This window comes from Crotalus tigris, unplaced genomic scaffold (genome assembly GCF_016545835.1).
Source record: "Crotalus tigris isolate CLP2741 ecotype Arizona unplaced genomic scaffold, ASM1654583v1 scf7180000017765.3138416, whole genome shotgun sequence".
Classification (NCBI taxonomy): Eukaryota; Metazoa; Chordata; class Lepidosauria; order Squamata; family Viperidae; genus Crotalus; species Crotalus tigris.
Window position 1 is genome coordinate 2,848,194 of NW_024096620.1, and position 21,989 is coordinate 2,870,182.

At 58.2% G+C, this 21,989-nt stretch overlaps 1 protein-coding gene across 6 annotated transcripts in view; it reads right to left on the reverse strand.

Annotated features, from left to right (window-relative positions):
• Positions 1 to 3,046: 3,046 nt before the first annotated feature.
• ATP13A3 (ATPase 13A3) overlaps positions 3,047 to 21,989 on the reverse strand; it is a 45,350-nt gene continuing 26,407 nt past the window's right edge. For 5 of the 6 annotated variants that reach the window (XM_039341521.1, XM_039341522.1, XM_039341523.1 and 2 more), the window contains 22 exons: positions 21,279 to 21,436; positions 20,806 to 20,994; positions 19,093 to 19,154; positions 18,550 to 18,700; positions 18,289 to 18,405; positions 17,978 to 17,995; positions 17,724 to 17,877; positions 17,489 to 17,609; positions 16,596 to 16,720; positions 15,810 to 15,988; positions 14,734 to 14,856; positions 14,141 to 14,220; positions 13,301 to 13,343; positions 13,107 to 13,216; positions 12,483 to 12,579; positions 10,944 to 11,016; positions 10,380 to 10,557; positions 7,797 to 7,978; positions 7,411 to 7,499; positions 7,052 to 7,132; positions 6,500 to 6,625; positions 3,047 to 6,005 (listed from right to left, as the gene is read on the reverse strand). In XM_039341521.1, the coding sequence (XP_039197455.1) occupies positions 5,808 to 6,005; positions 6,500 to 6,625; positions 7,052 to 7,132; positions 7,411 to 7,499; positions 7,797 to 7,978; positions 10,380 to 10,557; positions 10,944 to 11,016; positions 12,483 to 12,579; positions 13,107 to 13,216; positions 13,301 to 13,343; positions 14,141 to 14,220; positions 14,734 to 14,856; positions 15,810 to 15,988; positions 16,596 to 16,720; positions 17,489 to 17,609; positions 17,724 to 17,877; positions 17,978 to 17,995; positions 18,289 to 18,405; positions 18,550 to 18,700; positions 19,093 to 19,154; positions 20,806 to 20,994; positions 21,279 to 21,436 (2,654 nt within the window). In that variant the 3' untranslated portion in view covers positions 3,047 to 5,807. The remainder of the gene's footprint in view (positions 6,006 to 6,499; positions 6,626 to 7,051; positions 7,133 to 7,410; positions 7,500 to 7,796; positions 7,979 to 10,379; positions 10,558 to 10,943; positions 11,017 to 12,482; positions 12,580 to 13,106; positions 13,217 to 13,300; positions 13,344 to 14,140; positions 14,221 to 14,733; positions 14,857 to 15,809; positions 15,989 to 16,595; positions 16,721 to 17,488; positions 17,610 to 17,723; positions 17,878 to 17,977; positions 17,996 to 18,288; positions 18,406 to 18,549; positions 18,701 to 19,092; positions 19,155 to 20,805; positions 20,995 to 21,278; positions 21,437 to 21,989) is intronic. The other variant, XM_039341526.1, reaches the window with a different exon arrangement.

Genomic DNA, 21,989 nt, shown 5'->3' on the forward strand with positions numbered 1-21,989 from the left:
CAGGTTTCGCCTAATCTGCACTCGTATGTTTGGTTTTTCCTGCCTAGGTGTAAAACCTTGCTTTTCTGCACATTAAATTTCATTTTGTTGGATAGTGCCAATTGTTCATCTGTCAAGATCTTTTTGGATGCTGAGCTTGTCTTCTGGGCTGTTGGCTATTCCTGCCAGCTTAGTGTCATCTGCAAATTTGATGAGTTCCCCTTCTATTCCATCATCTAAGTCATTAATGAAGATATTGAAAAGTACTAGGCCTAAGACAGAACCCTGTGGTACCCCACTGCTTATTTCCCTCCATGTAGACGTAGTTACTCGTTGAGTACAGTTTGTCAACCAGTTACTAATCCATCTGGTGGTGATTCTGTCTGTCTAATATTTTTCTAGTTTACAAAAAAGTAATTCGTGGTCTACTTTGTCAAATGCCTTGCTGAAGTCTAAATATACTATGTCCACAGCATTTCGCTGGTCTACTAATTTAGTTACTTGGTCAAAGAATGAAATAAGATTGATTTGGCATGATCTATTTTTAGCAAACCTGTGCTGGCTGCTAGTTATAACTTTATTTATTTCTAGATGTTCACAGATCTGTGTTTTAGATTATTTTTTCTAGTATCTTCCCAGGTATTTATGTTAGACTGATTGGTCTGTAGTTTCCTGTCTGTTTTTTTTTCCTTTTTTGAAGATGGGAACCGTATCAGCCCTTTCCCAATCCTCGGGTACTTCCCCAGTGCTTCATTCTCTTGCTTATTTTAATTTTTATTTCTAGTCTGTCTTTTAAAGTTATGTTTTTAGTAGGTTGGGCTATAGTTTCTTTTTTGCATGAAGACTGATGCAAAGAATGAGTTAAGCAGCTCTGCTTTCTCTCTACTGCCTGTTACTTCCTTTCCATCTTCTCCCTTTAGTGGACTGTTTCCTTGATTTTTTTCTTGTTATTTTTATGTTAAAAGAAACTTTTAAAAAATTATCTTTGACTTTTGTTGCAAGTCTTAGTTGCTTTCCTGACTTCATCTTTGCAGATTCGGACTATCCGCTGATATACTGCCTTAGGTATGTGTCCTTCTTTCCACTTTTTGTACTTGTCCTTTTTGTCTTTCAGTTTATCAGAGATCTTTGTGCAACCATGCTGGTTTCTTCTTAGATTTCTTGTTTTTTTTCTTTCTTTTTCAGTGGTATTGTGCTGGACTGAGCTTTTGTGATCATATTTTTCAGTGTTTCTCATGCTTCTTGAGTTGTTTTCCCCTTTAGGATTTTTATCCATGGAATTTTTCTTAGGCTCTTTCCGTTTGTTAAAATCAGCTCTTTTGAAGTTTAAGACACTGGTTGGATTATATTCTGTTGCTTGTGTTTGCATTATATTGAATTCCAGTATGTTGTGGTCACTCTTGCCCAAAGCTCTGGCAACTACTTCAACTCCCTCTATCACGTCTTCTCTATTAGTAAGAATTAGATCCAGTATACCTTTTCCTCTAGTTCTCTCCTCCACGAGTTTCCTCACAACTTTTTAAATGACGGTCCAGATTTGGCTGGATTCTGCAGAGTTAGACTAGTCTACTTCTCCCAGTCCTTTATCCTAAACAATGCTATAAATCATGTTTTTGGACTATATGCGTTCCCCCCCCCTTCTGTCTGTGAGCGTGTGAGAGAGAGAGAGAGGTGAGAGAGAGAGTGTGCAGCCCATGGGAAGTTACCAGAGCAGGAACAGCCCTCCAGATGAGGGAACAGAGCCTGCCAGTTTGGCTCAACCCATTGATGCCTATAGAATAGGGGGGACAATTGAAGTTGACCAGATGCTGGGCAGCCCCTGGGGGAGGGCCAGGGGCTGGGGGGATACTGAAACTGACAAATTCAGCAAAACTGGCTGGCTAACAACAAATGTTTCTTCAGCCTTTTTGACTCTCTGGCTCCTGTAATGAGAAAACATAGGGCTCAAGGAAAAATTTCAGAACAGAACAGAATAACAATGTTGAAAGGGACCTTGGAGGTCCTCCAGTCCAACCCCCAGCACAAGCAGGAGACTTTATATCATTTTGATCCACAGGAAACGTTGCCCTTCCTGCCTGGGGGAATCTGCCTCAAGAGCCGCCACCCTCGACAGGCCGGGCGAGGTGGGCCTCCCTCGGCTTCCCTGCTGAGGCTTCAGCGCAGCTGGCCTCCTTCCCTCGCGCCCACGCGGGACCTGCTTGATTGCTGTGGGGCCCTGTGACAGGCGGCCCCGGGCCTACCTCTGGCCGGAGCGGGAGAGGTCACCGCAGTCCAGGCGAGTGGGCCTCCAGGGCCGGCCTCTCTTGGCCGCAGGGCCCCGGGACAGCCGGGGTCCTGACTTTAGCCTGCACCTCTGGCGGGCCTCTCTCCGAAGGGGCCAGAGCCGGGACTGCCAGGGCTCCTGACTGCCGTCGCCTCCTCTGCACGGGCAGCCCCGAAGCTCCCCCTCCAGGGGGGCAGCTTGTCAGAGCCTGGCAGGTTCCCCTCCTGCCCGGATTCTGCCCCTCCTTCCCCCTGCTTGCCCAGCCCCACGGTGTGTGCAGCCCTTGCAAGGTGCCAGCTGCCGGGTGCTTGGAAGCCAGAAAACCTTCCCCCAGTCGGGCCTGGCCTGCTCCATCTGAGTGAGCGAGGCCTGGACTGACCGGCCGTTCAAGGAACGGAGGGCACCTTCAGGGCAACTTTTGACCCTTACTGCTATGTATTTCCATGGCCTCGGAAATGAGCTCCCAGGAGGGCGCCTGGGAATGTGAGTGAAGGTTCCCCAGGGCAGAGGTGGAGGAGGCAGCCGACCCTGGGCCTCTGCCTCTTTTGTGTCTCCTCCTTGCCTGGCTGAATGATCCACCTGCCAGGCGACCCCCCTCGTCAGGGCTCATGGGGGGGGGCTTTATGTCGTGAGGCTGTCCCCTTCCACCGAATTTCCCTGCCATTCCTTCCGTCTGTTGCTTTTCAGGGCTGGGGGGACCCAGCCAGCCAAGAGGCAGCCATCGAAGGAACACGGTGGGGTCGGACACGGGCAGCCCAGGAAGGTGGGAAGGGCAGGCGCATCAGATTTTACAAGGCTGCTTACTACAATTACATAAAATGTTTTTATTACAACTGGGTACCATTATAAAAAACAGCAAAATAATTTTTTATGCAGAGCCATTTGTTAAATAAAAGTATTTTTCAAACATTTTAACATGAGAGGGTCTTTGCAATCACGGCCTGAGCTGCTGGTGGCAGGGAAATACATAATTTATCCAAATGTTTGCATATTTGCATACAAACTTTTTTTTAAAAAAACTGGACATTTCTGTGTCCTAAAACAATCACATCTGAACCTTTAAATCAACTTTTCCATCATATATACAAACATTTGATTTTAGAATTTAATCGTTGCAAGCTAAAAACACGAAGCCCTTTTAAGTCTGTGATGATTAAGGAAAGCGTTTGAGAATAAGATCATTTGCAGCATTAAGAATTATTCCTCACCTCGTTGTAACTACTGATATGCAGCCATTATATATACTACAGTAGATAAAATCACCCAGCGAAGGAGAATTGATTCCCCGCTGGAAAAATAAATAAAAATGAAGAAGAGTGCAAGTTCGTAAAATTGCCAGTTGAGGGAATGGGTGGTCCTTACCCACCTGAGGCGGCCGTCTTTCCAGCAGAACACGAGGACCCCAATATTGCAGAGGATTCCTGCCCCTTCCCCAGTCACTCTGGAGTCGGGGAGGGGGAGCTGCCCCATGGGTGGGCTGCCCTGTGTCGGCTGCGAGAAGCGCTGGGGGGGGGGGCACAGGCCACCTCCAGGGAGGGGGGTCTGCCCACGTGTGCAGGGCGGAAGGGTGCCTGTGTGCCATGAAACCCAGCAATCCTATAATTAGTTATTTGGGAAGAAATAAAAGCATTAATAAAAAAAATAACCCTGAGGGATGGAGGTGTGTGTGTATATATATTATTTTAAAATCTGGACACTTTAAAAAGTATAATTTAAGAGTTTCTCTTTTCTTGAGCAAGCAAATCCTTTAGAGATATGCATAAATAATAAAATATTTAATTGGCCATATATATATACAATCCTAACTTACAGATGTAGGGATAAGTCTGTCTCAAATAATTTACCAACCACTCTGAATCCAAGTTAGCAAAGTGATCTTTGTTCACCCGAATTCACAAGGAAGTGTAAGAAAATAATTATTTAAAAACACCAACTTCGGAATTTTAAGTGTCATTGGAACAGACTGAAGATGCATCACATCCCTTCCAGAGGGGAGACCCGCTTCCTTTGAGGGGTCCCTGCGTCTGCTCCCCAAAGGCCAGGTTCAACACAATATTGCTTTTAGCCCGACGACCCTGTGCAAACGCTGTGCAGGCAATCTCTACGAGTCCCCCAAACTCTGCTGACCGGCCCCCTTTTCTTTGCCTGACGGGGGGGGGATGGGGAAGAACTGGAAGGCACAGCGCCCGCTTTTCAAAACCCCAAGGAGGGTCTCCCCCCCCTCCAACTGCCGCTTCCCCGCGAGAGAGAGGCGCTCACCAGCCACAGTTCCAGGGTCAGAGGAAGGATGCGCAGCCTCACAGGTTCTTCCCTTACAACGACCACCACCAACCGCCGAAGTCAAATACTTGTGAATTTCAAATGCAGAAGGGAAAAATGCAGCAGCAGGCCATCTTCCTTCGGCCTGACCGCAGCCAGTTTCTGCAGCAGCTTTTCCTGGTTGTTGCAGCCGTCCAGCTCTTAGCACCACAGTGGAGCAGTTTCTATCTTGGCACAGCCGCCCTCTCAACCGTTTGCAGTGCAGATGGGAGAGCAGCGTTAGGCCGTGTGTTGCACAGCCCAGTGCTCGGGCCTCAGGGTAAAAAAGTTCCTGTCCAGTTGGGGTTGCTGCCCCCCCCTGTCCACCTGCTCAGGCCTTCCCCTCTCTCTTTTGGGCTGCCTGGTCACGCTCCAAGCGATGCTGTCCCAGCGGAAGGCTTCACCTCCAGCCACGGAGCCACGGCTGCTCTGAGCCAGGATTCTGCCAAGCGCTCCCACCGGTTAAAGCAGCCCTGCTCCGCTGGCAAGGGACTCCCGGATGGGGCCTGGGGGGGGAGCCCAGAGAGGTTTCCGGGGGGCAGAAGGCCACCTGCCTGCGCCTGCATAGAGCTCTTGCGGAAGGAAGACGAGGGTGGGAAGCCGCCAGCTCCTCCCGCTTCCCGGCACCGGCCCTGGGCTTCCCAAGCACCTGGAGGTCCAGATAGGGGAGGGGTCTGCCCGTGGCGAGACATTGGGGGACCAGGAGGGAGGTGCATGCACCGGCTGGCAACTAGCAGCCTGCAAACCCCCCCACAGCTCCAGCCCCTTTCCTGGAGGCCAGGGCGAGTGGCAGAGAGAGCCCTGTATAGCTAGGCAGGGAGGGGCAGATCTAGCCCACCCAGGATCGGGGGGGGGGGAGGACAGAGGGAGCAATCCTCCCCCCCCCCCCGAGACCTGCCAGAGTTCCCCCCCCCGTTTCCGAAGGGGCCGAATGCCTGTTTCCGTGCATAGTTTCAGAGGGAGAAGCACTTTGGCCCGTTGGCCAAGGCAGCTGGTCCTTTGCGGGAGGCCGAGACCGTCCCAGGCAGCGAGAGAGAGAGAGAGAGAGAGAGAGAGAGAGAGAGAGAGAGAGAGAGAGAGAGAGAGAGAGAGAGAGAGAGAGAGAGAGAGATGTCCTGCCAGGCACTCAGCCCAGGCGGCTGGGGGGAGGAAGACGGGCATCGGCAGGGAGGGAGGGAGGGGGGGAGCCCGGCCAGCCGTCCATCCGGTCAGCAGCAGAGAGGCCAGGCCGTGGGCAGTCCCAGCTTGCGCCAGGGGGGGCCCTCTGCTACGTCATGGTGACCACTTGGCAGGAGCCGTTCCGGCAGGAGGAGCCGGGGGCCTCGGTGGTGGTGCGGCCCTTGGGCGGCCACTCCGGGTCCACCAGCAGCTCCTGGGCCAGGTGCATGTAGCGGGCCTTGGGCGGCCTCTTCTTCAGGCCCAGCAGCCCCGGCAGGGAGCATCCACAGCAGCGGTCCAGCCCCTCCTGGAAGGAGAGAGAGGGTGGGAAGCTGGGCCGACCTCCGGCTCCTCCCTCAGGGTGCACAGGGGAGGCTTCCCAAGGCCCGAACCTCGGATCCGCCCCGCCTAACTCCCCCCACCCCTTCCCCAGGGTGCCCTAATTCAGCTGCAGACCAAGGGAGCCCCGTCCCCTGCCTACAGGGGGGCCAAGGTGTGTGTGTGTGTGTGTGTGCTGTCCTGAAGCCTAAGTGCCAGTCCTCTAAGCTGAAGACCCAGAGCCCGCCTCCCCTCGCCCACTGCCCACGTTCTCTATCCCCCCCCCCGGAGCTTCTGGGTGGGGAGGTGGGGGTCTGCAGCAAAGCCAAGACCCTCCTGCCCTGCCCTGCCCTCCCTATCAGACCACCTGCTCTCCGCCAAGCGCCCCACAGGCGAGCCCCAGCTCTTCCCCGCCCCCACCAACCGCCTTCGAAGGGGAGCCGCTGCATGCTTGACGAGGGGGGAAACGTGCACAGTTCCAACCTGAGACGGGTGGGGGGAGGAAGAGGAGGAGGAGGAGGAGGAGGAAGAGGAGGAAGCCAGGCGGTCCTCCCCCGGCTTGTCTCGACTGAAGAGAACCTTCCAAAGGACCGTGTCAAGGAGAAAGTTCTGTGGTTTGATTCAAGAAGCAGGGAGAATCGAGAAGGCACAATCAGGAGGGCCGGAGCGAAGTCAGCCAGAGAAGGACAGCTGGGGAGGGGCCTCCCAGGGAGGAGGCGGAGCAGGAGGAGGGGGGAGGGGGCTGGCAGAGAGGCGCATGCAGAGGGCAACCCTTCCTGCCCAGCACCTGGATTGAGGGTCCCTTCCTCCCCTGATGCCAGGGGGGCCTCGGGACCACCTGAGCTCAGCTACCAGCTAGTGTCAACTACCGCAAGGCCCGAAGAGGCTCGCCTGCTTATGAGAGGAGAACCCCACCCCCTTCCGGAGGGTCTGGCAGGGCTTCCGGAGACTCGGGCACTGCCCACTCGGCCCCCACCTCGAAGCCCAGAAGGCACCTTCTGTGGCCGGCAGAAAGAGCGGCTCCCCACTGCTCACCTCCACCCGTATGGACACCACGGCGTTGGCGATGACGATGAGGAGAACCGTGACCCGCCAGGTGTAAGGCACGCAGACCAGCTGTGGAGCAACAACACGCTCAGCTGATGGGGGAGGGGCTGGGTGGAAGCCCCTCCTCCAGGAGCCCCCAGGGGCCACCCTGGGACCGGGCAGAAGTTCACCCAGGTGTCTCCACCAGCCTTGGGGGGTCTCCAACCAGCCCTCCTTGCCTGGCCTCTTCCCCAGATGGGTGCCGGCCCTAGAGCCCAAGTGGCCACTGCTGCAGGGCCACCCCAAGGAGGGCTCAGCTGCTGGGGAGGGGGTTGATGCAGCGGCTGGGGGCCAGGCCCCCCTCCTACCTCCAAGAAGGATTCAATGGCTGCCACTGGGTGCAGCAGGATGGTCAGAGCAAAGGCGTAAAGGGCGACCACAGAGATCACGAACAGATCTGGGGAGGAAAGAGGGGTCAGCTGCCTCCACTGCAGAAAGAAAACTGCTCCCGGGACCCCTGCCTGACCCCCCCCTCCCCCCAGGGCCGGACTTGGTGCCTTTTGGACATCAGTGGTTCCCTTTGGCATGACCCCAAGACCTCCCCCTCACCAGTCTTTGCTCAGCTGTGTGTGTGTGTGTGTGTGTGTGTCTGTGTGTGTGCATGCGTGTGTGTGTGTGTGTCTGTGTGAGCCTTTGCAAGGCTTCCGGCCTCCCCCAAGCCAAGCGCCCCCCCCATCCCGGCTGGGCCACGTACAGTTCCTGTAGCAAGGCTGGCGGAAGGGCCGGCCCTTGGAGAAGACCACGGCCACGATGAGGTACTGGAAGCAGGAGACGAAGAAGAGGGTGGTGTTCTCGTAGTTCCGGATGTTGTGCTCGTCGTCATTGGAGACGTTGGCCGGCTGGGAACTGTTGGCCGCGGCCGAGAAGTTGCAGGCGCTGGAAGGCAAGCGGAAGGGAGGATTGGCCACGCAGGAGAGGCCGGGCTCTGCCACGCCCCGGACGGCAGGGTCTCTGGGCTCACCAGCCTCTCCGGCCTAAACAAGCCTTTGGGAAAAACTAAAATGCCCCCCCCCCCCACACACACACGCCCCCTTGCTGGGCTTTCTGCAGGCAAACCAGGGAAGCATCATCTTCATTGGGGGGGGAGGAAAACAGACCCAACCCTCCCCCCTCTCCTGCCAGCCACCCAAAGGCCCTTCAGCCGCAGCCAATCTGGCCACTTTTTCTCTTGCCCCCCCCCCACCTTCTATGTCCCCCTCACCCCCCCCCCGAGACCAAAGGGAACCCCGCAGCTCCCCAGAATCTGGTCTGCTTCCACGCTGGGCCTTCTGCTCGGTCCCAGCCCACCTGCAGGGTCCCCAAGGCCCCCGCCCTGAGCAGCCTCCCCTCTCGCACGGCAGGCAGCGCAGGCGCCCCGAGTCCCCACTCTTGGCTCCAGAGCCTGGGCTGGGCAAGGTCCGCCAAGGGGAAAGGGAGCCTGACCTTCCAGGACTGGCTGGGCTGGGAGCAGAAACTCCAGAGAGGATCTGGGCTCCCATCGGAGGCAGAGAGCGGCTGGGCGGAGGCAGCCCTGAATGAGAAGTCGCTGAACTCGAATGAAGCGCCTCAGGCCACCTCAGCGGGTCTCAGCAAAGAATTCATTACGACTGCCAACTGACCGGGCAATCCTCTCACATGTGACCTGCCCAGCCGACCGACCGACCTTCCCTTCCCGTCTCACCCCAATTCACGGGCTGCACCCGGCCGGCTTCCAGGGAACAAGGTGCAGCTCGCGAAAGCTTCTGCCTCGTAATGAAATTGGTTAGAAAAGGGATGTTAGACTCCTTATTTTTGCAAATAATATTTTTTTTGCGAATTTTGCAAATAATTAGGAACACTTGGGACGAAAGGACAATACGATGGATGAACAAAAGAAGAAAATATCATTTAATATAATAAATATCATTTAGCCACACCACGGCAACTGGTGTGTTGAGCTGCAGATTGTGAAAATGGTCTCTGCCTTTGGAGAAAACAAATTAGGCGGAAAAGCTGCTCCTGATTTTTTTGCCACCTCAGAACCAGCACAGCCTCTTCCGGCCACAGGCCCAGCCTTCCTCTGGAGGGAGAGGGTGAGACTGGCAGGGACCCTTCTCTCTTCTCTGGGGAAGGGGAGGGGGGAGAAGCCCACTGGGGGGGAGGAGGAGGACTGGTTGCTCTTGAACCAGCAGCCGCCCGCCCGCCCACCTGCCTCCTGCTGCTGCTGTTGTTGTCCCACCTGGAATGCCTCTCCTCCCCCCCCCGCCCTGCATCGGTCTGTAGCTGGACCTGCAGACACGCGGGAGAGCGCTTGGTGGCAAAGCCCCCATCCTACCTAGCGACAGCCTTTTAGGGGCGAGGAAGGAGCGTGGGCTCCCAGGCTTTTCAGCCCTCTTGCAGAGCAGCATCCCTCCCTACATCTCTGGGCAGAGGGCCAGAAGGCCGGCCTTCTCTGGAGTCGGGGAAGGGAGAAAACGAACATTTCCCCTGGCACGGAGGGGGTGCGGGCCAGGTGTCTGCTGGGCCGAACAGCAGCACCTCAGGCACCGGGGCTTTTCGCTCTGGAGACTCCGCTGGAGACAAGGTGAAAGCCGTTCTGCTGGATCGGGTCAAGGCCGGCCTTAGCCGAAAAACATTGTTTTTCCCGGGGGTCCAACCAGGCACTTCCTCTCCTCTGCACCTGGGCTGGGAGTCAGGTGCCACCAACCTGGAGGGAATGAGCCTCTCCGGGGTTTTGTCAATACTCAAAGCAGAAAAATGTTGAGAAAAGGGGAAGACCAGGCGACTGCTTGCCACCCTAGAACAGGGGTAGGCCACCTTGGCTCTTTTACGACTCGTGGACTTCAACTCCCAGAATTCCTGAGTCAGCTATGTTGAAGTCCACGAGTCATAAAAGAGCCAAGGTTGCCTACCCCTGCCCTAGAAGGTTTCGCAGCTTAGCCAGGACTGCAGAAGTCCCGTCCCTGGCCACCAGGTGAGGGCAAAACGCTCAACTTTCTATAACTCCCTGCTGCCACCTAGTGGGGGAAGGCTCAGAATGCAGATTTCCTGAATCCCAGCTCAGCAACTCAGGACCCAAGCGGTGATAAGTACAGGCATGTTAGTGCTCCGTGGCCTCTTGGCTTGCATGCTCTCTCTGTGCCAGGGCCCGGGAACAATTATCAGCTCCCGAAGTCACGGCAACTGAAATGGCTGCTGAATAGCTACGGAAGCAGCTGGGAAGGGGCTTCCCAGTAAAAGCCGGGTGAGCCTTGCTCGCCACGGCCACGATTCTCCCCGTTGACTTCAATTGTGCCGGGTGAGCATTCTGGCCACTTACTCTGAGGAGGGGGTCCAGGTCTTGTACCAGGGCTGCTGCTTGACCCACAGGAAGCCCAGGACTTGGAAGGCCAGGCAGATGAGGATCTGGGACAGGACGGAGAAGAGGAGGGCCTCCGAGATGAGGCCGGAGGGCGGCCGCTGAGCCACGAGCTCTTTCCACGCCGGGTTCAGGCTCACTGCAGGGAGAGGAGAGGCCATCAGGCCAATCTGCCCACACCACACGGCCCAAACCGCACAACGGGCAGCAAAAGCCTCGGAACCAACACAAATTATTAGGCTCTTTAAACAAGACGGGCTTAGTTCGTGTGCAACGATGTATTAGTGGGGATCGCAAAGAATGAGGTTTAGCCTGTCGGGGGGGCTTCCTCTCCTGTCCCCCTGCCCGGCAAAACTGGAGGGAGTCCTATGGCTGGGCCTGGGCCTCTCAAGGAAGCCACCAGGCCAGGAAGGGGGGGGGGGAACCAAAAGACACCCCCCCATCTGCCTGCAGGCAGGTAGGGATCCTCCCGTGGGGGAGGGGAGCACAAGTGCCAACCCAGAGGCCCCAGCCTGTCTTACTCACTGGTGAAGACCAGCACCAAAATGATGGCCAGGTCGATGAAGAGGAACTGGAAGTCTCCCAGGTTGCTCTGGACCTGCAGAAGAGAGTTTGAGCCTCCATCAGGGGGTGGCGGGGGGGGGCAGCTGCTCCCCCCGGCCGCCGCGGCCCCCCCCCCCCCCGACGCTGAGCTTCATGATCTCCCTTCACAGCCCTTCCCACCAGCCAGGCAGCTGCCAGGGAAGGCATCTGCACAGGGGCAGGGATGGAGAGGAGCCCCCTCCCCCTGGATGCCAGCAAAGGCAGCCCCTTCCCAGCTAAAGGGCGGCTGCTTCTCCCCAGACCGAGAGGGGCTTCATTTCTGAAATCTGGAGGGGACTGAAGCCGCCCGGCGGGCGAGGCCTTTGCTACCAGCCGGACTCCGGTAGGGACAGTTCTGTCCACCTGGGAAGGTCCCGTCCGCCCCGCCCACTCAGCATGAGTACAGGCAGTCCTCGACTTACGACGACGATTGAGCCCAACATTCATGTTGTTTAGTTGAGAAATTTGTTAAGTGAGTTTTGCCTTATTTAACCACTTTTCTTGCAACATTTGTTAAGGGAATCATAGCAGTCACTAAGTTAGTTACAACGGTCGTTAAGCGAATCTGGCTTCCCTGTTGACTTTGCTTGTTAGAAGGTCGCAAAAGTGGATCATGTGACCCGGGGTCACTGCGACCATCATAACCAGTGCTTTTTTTCTAAAAAGAAAAGGTGTCGGAACTCACACACGTCATACAACCTGCCTTGCCTACCCTACAAGGTTCCATCCAAAAAAGGAGCCGGAACTCCGTTCTGGGCGTTGTATGAGAAAAAAAGCCCTGGTCATAACTATGAGCCAGTTCCCAAGCGTCTGAATTCTGATCACGTGAGCATGGGGATGCTGCAACGGTCATTAAGTGTGAAAAACAGTCATCAGTCCCTTTTTTTGCTGCCGTTGTAACTTGGAACGGTCACTAAACGAAGGGTCGTAAGTGGAGGACAGCCTGTATCCCGACTCTTCCAGCCAGAAGACAGAGAGGGAGGCTTTACTCCCAAACTCCTCAGCCTCCCTCTGAAACGCCCCCCCCCCCCGACCTACGTCCTGACCTTCCCAGTCTCCCCTCTGGAGCCCTGGGCAGCCCCTGCCTCCCGCCCCAGCCGTTCTCCCAGAGAGAGAAGGGGTGTGTGTGTGTGTGTGTGTGTGACATTCTGAGTGCTTCCTCCTTCGGCCCTGAAGCCCCCAGGTTCCCCCCTTCCAGAAAGAGGACGGGCTCCGCTCTCTGCTTGCTCCCCCTGGCTCCACTTGCCGGGTTCATATCCAATTTCCTCTCCTGCCCTGTTAAACCTGCTTCGGCCCCACAGCTGATCCTGCTTCCCTGGGTGGGTCCGGAGCCCACCTTAAGCAGGGAGCGCATCGTGCAGAAGGGGCTCGCGGTTCCTAAAGCCCCCGCCACCCCCAGCATCATCAGGGCTGCCCCACGGCCCGGGGAAGGCGCCCGCCACCCGCCGAGGAGAGCCTCCCCCGAGGTAGGCAGAGACTCACAGAGTAGAGCAGAGTCACACTGAGGTACTGGATGAGGCTGTACAAAGCCATGAATTTGAACACGCAGAAGGAAGTCATGAGGGCCGCTCGGCCTTCCCTGCGGAGGCAAAGCAGCAGGCATGGAGACGGCCACCAACCCGCCCCGTCTCCAGGGTTCCTCGGGCGGGGGGAAGGGGGTCCAGAATTCCTGCTCAGCCCCATCCAGGGAGGGAGAGGCCTTGTGTGGCTGGGGAGAGCCATCCGCTGCCCGCCTGCGCACGTCTCGTGCACAAGAGAAGCACCACGACTCAAGACAGCCCAGAACTCCAAAATGCGAGGCCCATCTGGGAACCGGCTCCAGCCCTTGCAACGTGGAGGCAGAAACGGGAGGCAGGATGGGTGCTTCCCTGCACCCCCGCCCCCCCGGAACGGGAGACCCCTCCAACCCTCCCGGGAAAGGAAGCTGTGGCTGTGCCTGTCCATAATGCTCGCTTGGGCGGTGGAGCCTGGGCCTGGACACCACGTGCAGAGGGGCTTAGCCGATGGCCTTCTCCGTTCTCCCCTCCCACGCCCCACCCACCCCGTCCACTGCAGAGCCAGCCGAGGGAGGAGGCCCTCCATCTAGGCAATGCCCGAACCCTTTACCTGATCAGGTTCGGCACGCAGGAGATGCTGGCTGACCTGGAGGTGAAGGGAGAAGCGACGGAGGCTTCCAGCTCGGAGAGTGAAATCCCGCCATGGGCCCTCTTCAGAGCCTGTGGGGGGGGGGAAGAGGCCTGAGAAGGGCGCCCTTTGGCCCCCAGGAGCAGCTGGAGGGAGGGGGAGGGGGGCATACTCACACCACAGTCATTTGCTCCATCTCCGCACATCCCCACGTGGTAGCTGCAAGGGAGAGTGGAGAGGGTGAGGGTCCCCCTGCGCTCCAGAAGCTCCTTCTGCACAGTGACCACTGAGGCATGTGAGGGGGGGGCCCTCCAGAGATCCCCCAGGAGAGTTGTCCAGCAAAGGCTCCCACAAACTGCTTCCCTGGATATACTTGACCAGCCCCCTTGCATTGGCCTTCAGGGAGTCAACGAAAGCAAAAGCCCCCCCCCCATCTGCCAGGCCTGGAAAAGGTGATCCCAGATCCCAAGGGGGCCTGGGCAGAAGGGGGCATTCTTGGTGCTGGGAAAGAGGAACTATTTGCCCAGGGAACCGGGTTCAGCAGAGAGGGCAGGAGGCCATGGTTTACGCCTCTCTGCTGAAGCAGCCGACAGGGCCGGGGCAAGCCCAGTGGAGGCACCTTCTCCCTAGGAGGGCCCACTGCCACCAGATCCTTTGCCCCCAAATCATTTGCAGCTGACTGAACCCCAGGAGCTCAGGTCAGCAGGGGGGGGGACCCACAAGCCCCCCCCGAGCGAAAGACAAGAGTCCAAGGACTGGCAGGGCGGATCGGGCAGCAAAGCATGGAGGAGAAGGCTGGCAGCCGAAACCCTTTCCTGCCTCTTACGCTCTCCCCCTGCCCCGAGAGCCCCAGGGGGCAGCCGGCTCCCTCCCAGCTCCAGTCTCGGGCCTGGTGACCCTGGCAGCCCTGGTCCTGCTCAGGGCAGGGATCCTGCTTGGCCGGCTGCTGAGCAGCGAGGCTTGCCTACTCTTTGGGGGAGGGGCGGGCAAGCCCCCCCCTGAAATTTTGTACTTACTCCACGTTTTGCAGGGCCTCCACCAGTTGCGTCTTTTGGTCCGGGGCCATGCGGGCAAAAACCGTGCCGTGCAGCACAAGCTGGAAGGCAAGGGGGGAGTCGGTTCTCTCAGCATGGGGGGGGGGAGGGAGGGAAGGAAAGGTGGAAAGGAAACAGTTGCTGGGTTTTGTGTGCGTGTGTATGTGTGTGTTTGGCAATATGGGCAAAAGTTCAACACATCGTTCTTTCCATCCAGGAAATGTACCTTTAATTGTGTTTAAGCATTCTGCAGTGATTCTCAGAAGGAGGGGGCCTTTCTAGAACTGCTGCCAGCCCCCCCTCTTCCGCCCCCCCCATGGGAAAGCCTCAGAAAGGCCACAGGAGGTGCAGGCTCAGTTCTGGCTCTTTCAAGGCTGGGGAAGCCCCCCCCCCTCTGTTTGGGGGGTTTGTGAATGCAGGCAAGCGGAGGGGCCCAGAGGAGGAGGCAGGGCTGGGCCAGGGGGCTCTTGGGAAGAAGGCCCTCCCCTCCCCACAGGGCTGCACAGACCCTCCCGGGAGGCGCACGCAGCAGCACGGGCAGAGCGAGACGCCAACTCCGCTGGGCTGGGACCGACCTTGGGCACCAGGTCCTGGAAATGCTCCTGGATGACAGCGAAGGACTTCCCATTCATAGCAAAATGGAATTTGGTTTTGTGGAAGTCTTCAAAGTTCTGCTGGGCAAGTTTAATGGGAATATCCTGTAAGAAGAGAGAAAAAACAACACCCCCCCCCCTTTCAGTTTAACCACCTCTGGGCAGAACTTCCAGTAAACAGTTAAGCACAGCTGCTAAAAACAGGCCTTTCTGATCAGATACTTGAAGCAGAAAGTCAACAAAATCGGTCACTGCCGCCTAGACCTGGCAAAGGCGGGGGGGGGGGAAGCGCTGGCTCAAAATTGCTGCAGATTAAATATCTGATCTGAAATAAACCACCTCCCAATTTAGCACTCAATTAGACTTCCTATCCAAAGGAGAGCAGTTATTTATTTTATTTATTACATTTTTATGCCGCCAATCTCCCCTACTAGGTGATTCCGGGTGGCTTACAAGTTATAAAGCAAGCAACAAGTAATTAAAATATTAAAACATTAAAACCACACAGATGAAAACACTATTTAGACACAGAAGGGAGAGGGCTCGGCCAATCACGGTTCGCAGGGCGAGTCCAAGGAGGAGCCAGCTCTTGCAAAAGGAAGAAAGAGTGTGAAGGGCCAGGCCTTCCAGGCACAGACGCCCACCCACCTCACATCAGGGCAGCCCCCTCCCCTCAATAGCATTAATTACATGAAAGACCCCTCCCCTCAATAGCATTAATTACATGAAAGACCCCTCCCCTCAATAGTATTAATTACATGAAACTGCTGCCAAACGGCTGCTTTACCTATGGAGCCCTTGGAGGGCCAAAGGCTAATCGGTGTCAAATGTGTGGTGAGAAATCCACCCTGGAGGAAGCACTTAAAACCAGGGGGGGGGGGAAGAGAGCTTTTCTCCTGGGCCTTCCTTCCCCCAAGGCCACTTTTCCTCCCACGGCACCCCTTCCTCCCCAGTCAGAAGCGCAGATTGGGGGGAAGTGTGGGGGAGGGGCCCTCTCCCACCCGCTTGAAGTGGGCTTAAGAGGGGCTCCTCTCCCTGCCCTCTGGAGGCCCCCTCACCTCTGAGTTTATGGTGGGCACGGCCTCAGGATCCCTCTCGAGGGCATCTGCGTGGTGCCACTTGATCCTGGCGGGGTGCCCATCCTTGGGAGGTAGTGCTTCGGCCACAATGACCTTGTCCGGAGGTAGAATCATGCCACAGTCCCGGGCTACAGAGATGGCCGTCAGCATGTTGTCGCCTGCGAAGCGAACACAAGCACGTGTGTCCAGGGCTCAGCCGCTCCCCAGCAGCCTCGTGCCAGCGGCAGTTCACACGTACACACCAGCACACGGGAGCCAAGATGGGGATTTAGAACCGGAAGCCAAATCAGGGTTGGATCTGATTTAAGAATCTGCCCTTCTTGAGCCTGCAGGCTGTCCCCACGAGAGGAGACTGCAGAAAAGCTGGACGCCAGCGGGAAAGGAAGTCCTCCCGGCAGTGAGGAGCCCCCGGTCCACAGCAAAGCTACCCGACGGTGCTCAGCAGCTGATTCTTTTTGTATTCCGGCCTGAGAGGCCGGATCGTCTGAGCCCCCCGAGTGGGGGACGGGCTGGGCCAGGGACCCAAACCCAAGTGGGCCAGCCTCCCTGCCGCCTACGCCCTCCTTTACGGGCAAAGCCGGGGGACGGGAAAGGCCACCCCGGGCTCCGGGTGAGAGAGAAGGGGCACGCCTTAACCATGGCTGAACAAGCACCCTCACGGGCAGCCCGGGGTCGCCATCTCTTCCGGAGGAGGCCTCCCCTCGCTTAACGACGGCCACTTTAGGGAAAGCGTGAAAGGAAAGGCGGACGGCCCCTCGCACATACCTGTGACCATGACCGTGCGGATGTTGGCCTTGTGCAAGTCGTCAAGTACAGCTGGAGTTTCTGGCTTGAGTTTATTCTGCATGATAATGAGCCCCATAAAGTCCATGTTGGCCTCGATGGTGTCTCTAGGGCGGAAGAGGCAGTTCCATGAAAACCAGGGCGGGATTCGGGAAGGGATCAAGGCTGGGAAGCTGCCGCCACTCCCAAGCGCCAATTCACATGGGGATTCAAAGCCATCCCTTGGTGCTAGAGGGACTCAGGATTCGGATCCAGCACGGGCACCCATTCAGAACCTTGCCCGCTTTAGCTCTTCACTGGGCTGCCTCTGGTGCCGGTAGCCACCTGGGCCAGAGTCTGGGGGCAATGAGGAAATACCCCACCCAGACGTGGCAGGCAGGGGGGTCAGGAGGAGCTGCCGGAGCGGCAGGGAGGGGGGCGGCAAAGGCTCCTCCCTGCCAAGGGACGGGGCAGCCTCAGGCAGACAGAAGGAAGAGCCTGCTGGGAACCCTCCTCGCCTCAGCCCTGCTCAACGGGCCCCCTGCGAGGAGGGCCGGGCAAGGATGAAGGCCGCCTATCAGAGCCAGGAGAGCTGGCCACAAGGTTTCTGAGACCAGGGACTTCTAGGAGATGCTGCTCGGGGTCAGAGGGTGTGTGTGTGTGTGTGTGTCTGTGTGTCAGCCTGGACCCTCTGAGCAGAGAAGGCTGCTTCAGGTTGGGGTCCAAGAAGAGCATTCCGACTGATCCCCGTTGTTGGACAGGATGTGGGGCGCGACCCCAAGAAAGTCTTCCGGGGGTCCATCAGCTCCCCCCCTCTCCCTCTGGGCTTGAGTGGCCACGTCGGATTGCCTGGACTAGCCCCCCCCCCCCCACAGAGGCCAGCCTCTTCCACTCACCGGGCAGCGTTCTGCACCTTGTGCCAGGTGAGCTTGGACTCCAGCTTCCTGTGAGCCAGAGCGATGACCCGGAAGCCCTGCCGGGTGAACTCCTCCAGCACCCGCTCAAAGTCGGCCGGCACTATGAAAGGGAGAGAGGCCAGCGGCTGAGGGTCACGCCAGCAGGACCCTCACCATCCTTCCCCCCCCGGGGGGGGGCGGCAGGGGAGCCGGAGGCGGGAGGGGGGGCCCTTACCAGTGGCTGGCTTGCACAGCCCCGCCACCACTTCCGGGGCCCCTTTCACGAAGGCGTCCATCTTCTTCTCGCCCAGGATCCGGGCCACCACGCACATCCGCTGCAGAGCGGAAGAGAAGGGGAACTGCCGCACGATCCCGATCTCGTAACTGGCCTGGTCAAGAAAGGGGCAGGTGAAGGGAGGCGCCCGATGACCAGCTGGCGGGCGAGGGTGGGCCCAGCCGCCCAGGGAGGGGAGGGGGGCAAGCACTCACCGGGAGCTGAAACAGTTCCTGCAAGGGAAGAAGAGAAGCGCGTTTTGGGCAGGACCGCCTGGGCCAGAATTCTCCCCAGCAGCAGAGGCAGCGCACGGGGTCGAGCCACGCGGTATCCCCCCCACCCCAAGACGTCACGGTAGGAACACTTGCCATGTGCGCGCGCACACACACACACACAGATGCCCTCAGCTGTCCCGCAGCCAGACAGATCCTCGGCTCCCGCAAGGCGGGCCCTGGGGCGGCTTCCGGAGGGCGCAGGGGCAGCCGCACCAGAGAGCGGGAAAGAAAGAGAGGCCCAGGGGACGCACCATTTCCTTGTTGTTTCCAGCATGGAAGTCTGGAAGAAGCTGCTTAGCCGGCCGGACAACCGTGGGCATGATCCGGTTGTGAAGGGCCGTTTCCTCCTCCGTTGCCTCCTCCAGCACCTGAAGGAGACGGAGCCCCCAAGACGCCCATCAGCCCAAACCCGGAGCCCAAGACGACCCGGCGCGTCCAGAGCTGTGGAGAACCTCTGCCCCCCTCCCCCCACCAGGCAGCCCATTCCCCTCCCAGAGGGGGTGTCTCCTCACCCATCCGGTGGCTTCAAACATCTTCAGATCAAGCGGATCTCCGGAGAGCTCCCCTTCGATCCTAGTGAGGGAATGGCAGGCGGCCATGCAGGCGATGAAGGGCGAGCGCACCAGGCTCTCCTTGCAGGCGCTCTCCTCGGGCAGCTGGAAGCTGAACGGAGGGCAGAGTCTGAGGAAGGCGCCCCTCTCCAGGACCCTCTGGGGCAGGGGTCTTCAAACTTGGCCCTTTTATGACTTGCGGACCTCAGCCCCCAGAATTCCTCAGCCAGCGTGCACGCTAGCTGAGGAATTCTGGGAGTTGAAGTCCACAAGTCACAAAAGGGCCACGTTTGAAGACCCCTGCTCTGGAGGCTGGAGCAGCCGTGAGGTCTGCCTTCCCTTCGGGGCAGATGGCAACCCAAACACCACCGAGAGGGGGCTGATCTGCACTGCCCGCCCCAAACCCTGGCCAGGTAGGGTGGCGAGGGGGGCCCTGGGGACTCGCCTCCCGGGGGTTGAGGAGCAGGAGGCCCAACGAGGATCTGACTGGCCTCTCTTACTTACCAGGCGCTTTCAACCCTTTGGATGCCCCAGAGGTCCAGGCCATCCTCCGTCAGGGTCCCTGTCTAGGGGGAGAGAAAAGGGCAGTGCTGGCTGTGGGGCTGAGAGGGCTGCCCCCTGGCTTCACTAAACGCTTGGCAACCTTTGGAGGCAACAGCCAGAAAGACCCGACCACAAATTGGAGACGAGCCGGGCCCCAAACCAAAGGAGACTGTCAGTGGTTGCCTCCATTGGGGGACAGAGAGAAGCCCCTGCCTTCCAGCGACTGAGACTGCATCGGATGCTGGGTGGGGTGGGGGTGCAAAGCTGAGGGAGGGGCTGCCAGAGGCCCCTTCCCCCTCCCTCCAGGATAGCCCCAAGAGGCAGGAATGGGATTACAACCCTGGAGGACGAGAGAAGGGAAGGCCGTGCCTGGGCCTCCTTTCCCTGCCAAGCCGAGCAGAGGAAGCCCCCTCCCTCCCCGACCCAAGCAGGAGCCCCTGCCTCTCCCCCCCCTTTGCTCAGCCTTCTTTCCTCTGGGGGGCATCCAAGGATGTCTGCCATGAAGGCTGTGCAGAACAAGAGGAGCCCAGGGGGGCCCTGGCTGGTGGGCCCCAGTTCAAGCTTCTCCCCTTCTTGGGCCCTGCCCCCTCAAGGAAGGGAGGGAGGCCCAGCCAGACAGGGGATCCCAGTTTCCCCCCACAACTGCCTGGGTGCAGAGAGGCCTGCTGGGCTCTGCTTCCCTCCTTCCCTCCCTCCCTCCCACCTCCCCCACCTGCCCAGATTCCCCCAGCAGGGCTGCTGGGGCTGAATTCCTTGCTGGCTCCTCAGACACCCCACCCCACCCCAATCTCCTCCCACAGTTGCTTCTTCCCCTGGCTTCTCCAAGCAAAACAAGGGAGGGATGTTCGGGCCGGAACTGAGCCCAGAGCCCTCCAAGGACGGCTTTGGGTGTGGTGTGGTATGGTGTGTGTGTGTGTCTGTGTCACTGAGCATTTCCAAAGCAAGGCTAGCTTCTTAACTGGGTGGGGAGGGGCTGCATATAGGTAGTCTTTGAACCAGTCGGTTCCCAGTTAGGATGGGCCTCCCCAGTTATAAACTGGATCCAAAGTTCCAACAACTGCCCCCCTTCGGTCACATGACTGCATTTTGGGTGCTTAGCAACCAGCCTGCATTTACAACCATTTGCAGAAGCCTGCAGTGGCTTCACCACAATTTTCAGTGGTTTTTTTTTTTGGGGGGGGGGGGCTGGAAACTCGCCTTTACTTCTGGTTTCTGGCAAAAAATGATGTGATAGATTCGTCTAAGCAGGAGTGTTCGCTTAGGGAGTACCACAAAAAAGGTCATGATCAGGCACATGCAGGTGGTGACCCGCTCAATGGCCACCCGGACTTATGACTGTATTTCTGGGCTCAATTATGGCCTGTCGAGGGTTGCCTATCCCCTGGGGGAGGGGCAGGCTGCCCCTTGGGGACAAGATTGAAGGCGAGGCCTCTGCCCAGCAGGCCCTCCAACGGGATTCAGGGGCCGAGCGACCCACTTGGCAGCTGAGGCCAGAGAGAGTGGGAGCACCTGAGCGGGGGGGGGCAGCTCTTTCAGATCCCACTCTCCCCCCCCCTTCCCTCCTTCGCTTCAGCAGGGGCCCATGGGCAGCAAAAGAGGACCAGGGGCTTCCTTCCTCCCCCCCCCAGTCCATCCAGCCCCCCCCCAGCCCGGGAGAGTGGCCAGAGGCCGGACCTTGTCAAAGCAGACGAGATTCAGCTGCCCACAGATGTTGATCCTCTGGGGGCTGATGCAGAAGATCCCGACCTTCTTCAGCCGCCGCTGCGCGTAGACGATCCCGGCCGTCATGGCAGCGGGGAGGGCTGGAGGGACCGTGATGGTGATGATGTCCAGAGACTTAATGATGATAGTGTGAGCGGAAACCTGCAAGGAGGGGCGGGCGTCAACCTCCGGCCATGCTTCCCCTTGCCAGAGCTGCTGGGAAAAGGCAGCCCCAGGGGCTGCAGGCACTTCCGGTGCCCGCCGGAGCAGCCTGCCAGGTGCGCCAGCGGCCAAGCTTGGCCCAGGAGGCGGCTCTGTGGGCAGCAGAGGCATCGCCCGTGCCAGCACCTAGCGTAAGGGCAGAGCCTGACAACCGGGCCAGCACTGGCGCTATCGGGTCTGCAAGGGGAGGGGACCCTCGCCAGCCAGACCAGAGCGCTCCCTACCTGGTGGAGGATGCTGATGACGATGGTGTAGAGGAAGCCGATGCCCGCCACGCCCACCAGGCAGAGCAGGAACAGGTAGGCCTCGCGGTAGAGCTGGAAGTCGGTGGGCTTCGGGTACAGGATGGAGCGCACCAGCTGCCCCTTTGAAGTGCTGAAACCTGCAACACCCCCCCCCCAGAGAGCGGGTCAGAAGGGAGGCCTGTCCCGCACCTCGGCCACGGCCTGGCCACAAAGCTGCCCAGGGGGCCTGGAGGCTGCCGCCCACCCAGAGGAGCCGGGGCGGGGCCCAGGCAGGCAGGGGAAGCTGGTGACCCAGGGCAGCTCCCTCCAGCGGGGGAAACAAAGTCTGCGGAAAGCTCTCCCAAAAGAGAGGATCTGAGCCTCGGCTTTCCATGGGGACGGAGGGCAGAGAAGAAAGGTCTCAAAGCACGGGACCAAGACAATCTCCAAGGAGGCAGGGAGAGTATTTAATATTTATTCAGTATTTAGTATTTATTTGTTATGTATATGTAGGAGTGTGGGTCTATACCAGGGGTAGGCAACCTTGGCTCTTTTATGACTCGTGGACTTCAACTCCCAGAATTCCTGAGCCAGCCTGGCTCAGCCTGGAAATCTCTCCCTTTCCCCCTCAGCTTGGCTGGCTCAGGAATTCTGGGAGTTGAAGTCCACGAGTCCAAGGTGGCCTACCCCTGGTCTATTCATATGTTGAAT